This window comes from Drosophila biarmipes, chromosome 3L (genome assembly GCF_025231255.1).
Source record: "Drosophila biarmipes strain raj3 chromosome 3L, RU_DBia_V1.1, whole genome shotgun sequence".
NCBI lineage: Eukaryota > Metazoa > Arthropoda > Insecta > Diptera > Drosophilidae > Drosophila > Drosophila biarmipes.
Window position 1 is genome coordinate 21,318,947 of NC_066613.1, and position 3,829 is coordinate 21,322,775.

Sequence of the window (3,829 nt, forward strand, 5' to 3'; positions counted from 1 at the left end):
TTTTCCTCGAATAAATTATTTGGTACATTTTTTAGCTAGGTAATATTAATGTTGCCTTAACTCTTACTTTCTTCACTTTAAAGATTCGAAGGCATAACAAAATCAAATTAAAAGAAAGAGAGGTAAGAATGCATTTGTTTTAATGGTTATACATATTTTTGAACCATTTCTTTTTTAGAGCACTCTCCGTTTCTATATCTATATGGTCAGCTTACGTGCTATTAACAAATTTTCAGAACAAGACTATAAAATAGTTCCGCTAACCCATTCTCGGCGAATTCAAATCCCCAACTGCGGATCCTACCCCGCAGCAAACACCATTTCCCTCCTTAATTTCTATTCTCTCTGGCAAGGACTCTCCACTTCGTTTCAGAGTGGATTTAAGAGAGCTTCGGCTTGGGCCCCAAAGTGGTATTCTTCACGGTCCTTTGCCATATCGTTCCGAGGCGGTTTCGAATGCTCACCACTGCATCCTGGCGAATCAGTTGTGTGGAGCCAGTCGCTCTGTAAACATCGTCCTTTGTTCGCTGTGGCCCCCTTTCATCATTTCGCTTCAGGTTTTGCATCATTCGCCATCTGTTGTCGCGTGCAACTGTTGATTGTGGTCTTACAAAAGTCATTCAGTACATTCGTGTTGAGTCAGATAATTCCATTCTATAAGAAGTAGTACCGATTTACCAAATTATGAAAAAATAAACTTTAATTTGGTTTTTTAAAATAGGTTCATGAAGTCCCTCAGATGCTATACAAATTTCATTCCCAAGGGAAGGAGACATTTGCCTACCTATTCCGGCAGTTTTAAGATATATGCATGGAACTTTCCCGACTATCTTCTTTTTATTGCAGGTCGTATATAACAGGAAAGGGACAGTGTTTTATTGCTGTATATTAAAGCCGAGTACCTATTATACCCTTTCTTTGTCTTTACCTAAATCTAAGATCAGTAGGTACCAACTTTTTTAAAAAGATTTAAGTTGCTGTAACTATATCTCTACCATCAACTATACTTCTGTTCACACCTGCTTCCTGCCTGACGAACCACCATGATATTGTCAAGAAACTCAATTTAAATGCACATATTACATTTAGTCCAAGCTGACCAAACCGTTCAACTGGAGTTCCCGCGTCACATCAGTTGATTTCGTTGGGAACTCCTTTTATTAATATTCATGAAAGCTGAAAAGTTTTTCGGTTATTTATTTAATGGGTACTGGGTTCCTCTGAGTCCATTGAGGATTTCCGTGGTCCTGTGCTTACATTTAAATTCAACGCTTTTATATATGCGTCTTTCGTGTTTTAATAAATTATTTAAGGTAATTGCAGTCCCCTTGCGTAAAGTTCGCGAACAAAAGTTATAATCGAACTGTTTAGCATATTTACATAAATAGATTTTGATTATTTTTTATAAAAAATTAAAAAATGTAAATCATTTTTATCAACACAATATAACTAAAATATTTTTGGATCTGAAATGAAACTTTGAGTTCAGCAAATTTGAAGAACTAGAACGTAGAGCTATAAACTAAAATGTTTTAAAATATACGCTGCTCGCTCCAATAATAAAACTTAAAATGGCATTAGCTATAAATAAATATTCGCTGCTAATTTGGCAATATAAGCCCAAATTTCGAATATATTTGCCTATTTCCATATAAATAAGCGAAAGCCCCGTCAGCGATAAGGGAATTAATGTGCGGAGTGAAGCAAGCCGCTATGCAAATGGTCATATGTTAAGCGCCAGCCACCGAAGTGACATCGATGCCAGATTATAACTCAGGGGTGGTCCGCTCCTGTGCTCGATGGCAATTCGAGTGCCATTAAAAGCCATTCCGATGAACCTCTGTTCCCATAAATCATAAAGGAGCGCTTTCTCAGTGCCCACCACGGCCTTAGGCCTTGCCTGTATTGTTTCGAAATTTATGTCCTGCATTCGGCATTGTCTTGGCTTGGTTTACTTTGCTCCAGAGCACCTGGTTTTGAGAGATATGCTAAATAATTTGAAAGACAAAAGGGGAGAATTTTTATTTGACTTCGCATAATGCCCATTGCCTTATAGCTTAAATTTGAGGAGACTCATAGATAAAATGGGCATCAATCGATTAAGATTTTTGAAACCTTTAAACGAACTCCAGTCGGCTGCCTTTCGAGACAATACCCGGTGCACTACGTTTGTGTGCTTATAATAAATTCACAGGATAAACGGAGCTGACGTCATTGACTTCGCAACAAAGACAAACGGATTGAACGGAGAGGGTGCATTCAGGACACTCGCCTTGATGACAGGCTGGCTTTGCACCCACTGCGTTCGGCTCAATTCGTTCGATCAAGTTAAATAGAATCGGCAGGAGTTTCTGGAAGCATCAGCTGCAACATGCTTTCACTATGGGAAATGGAACCCTATTGTTCTCTTGGTCAAATATAAAGTGCATGGGTAGATCAAGAATGATTTCAAGGAAAGTCCTGATGAATACTTCAAAAATATGGCCTATTATAAAAGATTTCAATTAAAGATTTCTTATATTATAACCTGGTGTAATCATTATGTTAACTTTATTATTATGATATTTACTTTATTATATAAAATAACATTAAATAGGTTGCCGAAATAGTAGTTCCTATATTTTGGAGTTAAATTAATCGAAAATGCTGCGTGGCACAAAGCCTAATTGAATTCTCCCAGCCCTGTACTGGAAAAATAAATTCCCTTAAAATTTCAGATTACGAAAACAAGGATGTTTATGGCACACTAGATTTCAATAAATAATGGTTGATTCGGCAGCACATAATTTGTGTGGCGTGCACAAAATTCCCCCACTCTGCGCATCGCCGCTCGCAACGTCCGCACCATGGCTCATATGCTTTTCATTTTCATTGGTTATTTGTCGCTTGAGTTGTTTTTCGGCCATAAAGATTATAATCTTTGTATGCTGTACGGACAGCAACAATAACAATAAAGAGAGGAATTTGTTATACTATACCCAGAGCTCTGAAGGAATATTTCGACCAAATCGCATGAAATTCCTTTAGTAGGATGAAGGAAAAATGGTAGAAGATAGAGGAGCATAAAGTTTATCTCGCATAAACAAACAAATGTTTTTTACCGATGGTTGAAGACTACTAAAGACTGCCCAATATTTACAATATTGCTCTTTCCCATGCCTTAAATGCTGTGTGTTTTAAATTGGTTAAATTATGTTCTTTATTTTATAAAATTGGTTTTTGCATTAATCTAATTACATATAATTTTTAATTGTATGTTTTTGGTGACTTGGTTTTTCTTTCTCAGTTTCGGGAAGAATTTCTTAAGATTCCAAGAGGGGAAACCTGTTTATAAATTGGATGACATCTTCGGACTGGCGATTTATACGTTCGGCTCGTAGTTTTCGGTCATTGGTAATGTCCCTTAAGAATGTGGACCAGTTTGAGGCGAGATTTGGCAATTTCTCAATAGATATCTCAATTGGTGTCATCGTACTGGTCTTGGGATTCTTCGGCTGTCCAGCGGAGGAATTTTCAGCAGATGATGCGTTTGCGACATTCGTCATCTTAAAATGTTTTCAAGTGATGTGACAAGGAGAAACTCTGGACACAGAATGATTTGAAACTATCCGGGCATTGCTTTATATAGATCTAAACAGGTAGATTGGCATAACTATTCTACATTGGGCGCAGGTAAAGGTCGCGGAAAACCCCAAATCCCAAATCCATACCTTTAAGGGTACAGGTACGATTTGGAAGCCGAAGCCTGTTGAATAATCTCCAACAGATGTCTTGGCCTAAAAATGCCATAAAAGCCATTGCAAAATTAACCCAAACTTTGGGTACTTAT

General features: G+C 37.5%; 1 protein-coding gene across 1 annotated transcript; it reads right to left on the bottom strand.

Annotated features, from left to right (window-relative positions):
- Positions 1-3,174: 3,174 nt before the first annotated feature.
- On the bottom strand, positions 3,175-3,545 carry LOC108034736 (uncharacterized). Its single transcript, XM_017109676.3, has one exon. It carries the CDS (start codon positions 3,543-3,545, stop codon positions 3,303-3,305), a length of 243 nt encoding a protein of 80 aa, XP_016965165.1. The 3' UTR covers positions 3,175-3,302.
- Positions 3,546-3,829: the final 284 nt, after the last annotated feature.

What these genes read in the sequence shown, in the direction of transcription:
- LOC108034736 (XM_017109676.3), bottom strand. Translation starts at nt 3,545, where the DNA reads ATGACGAATGTCGCAAACGCATCATCTGCTGAAAATTCCTCCGCTGGA.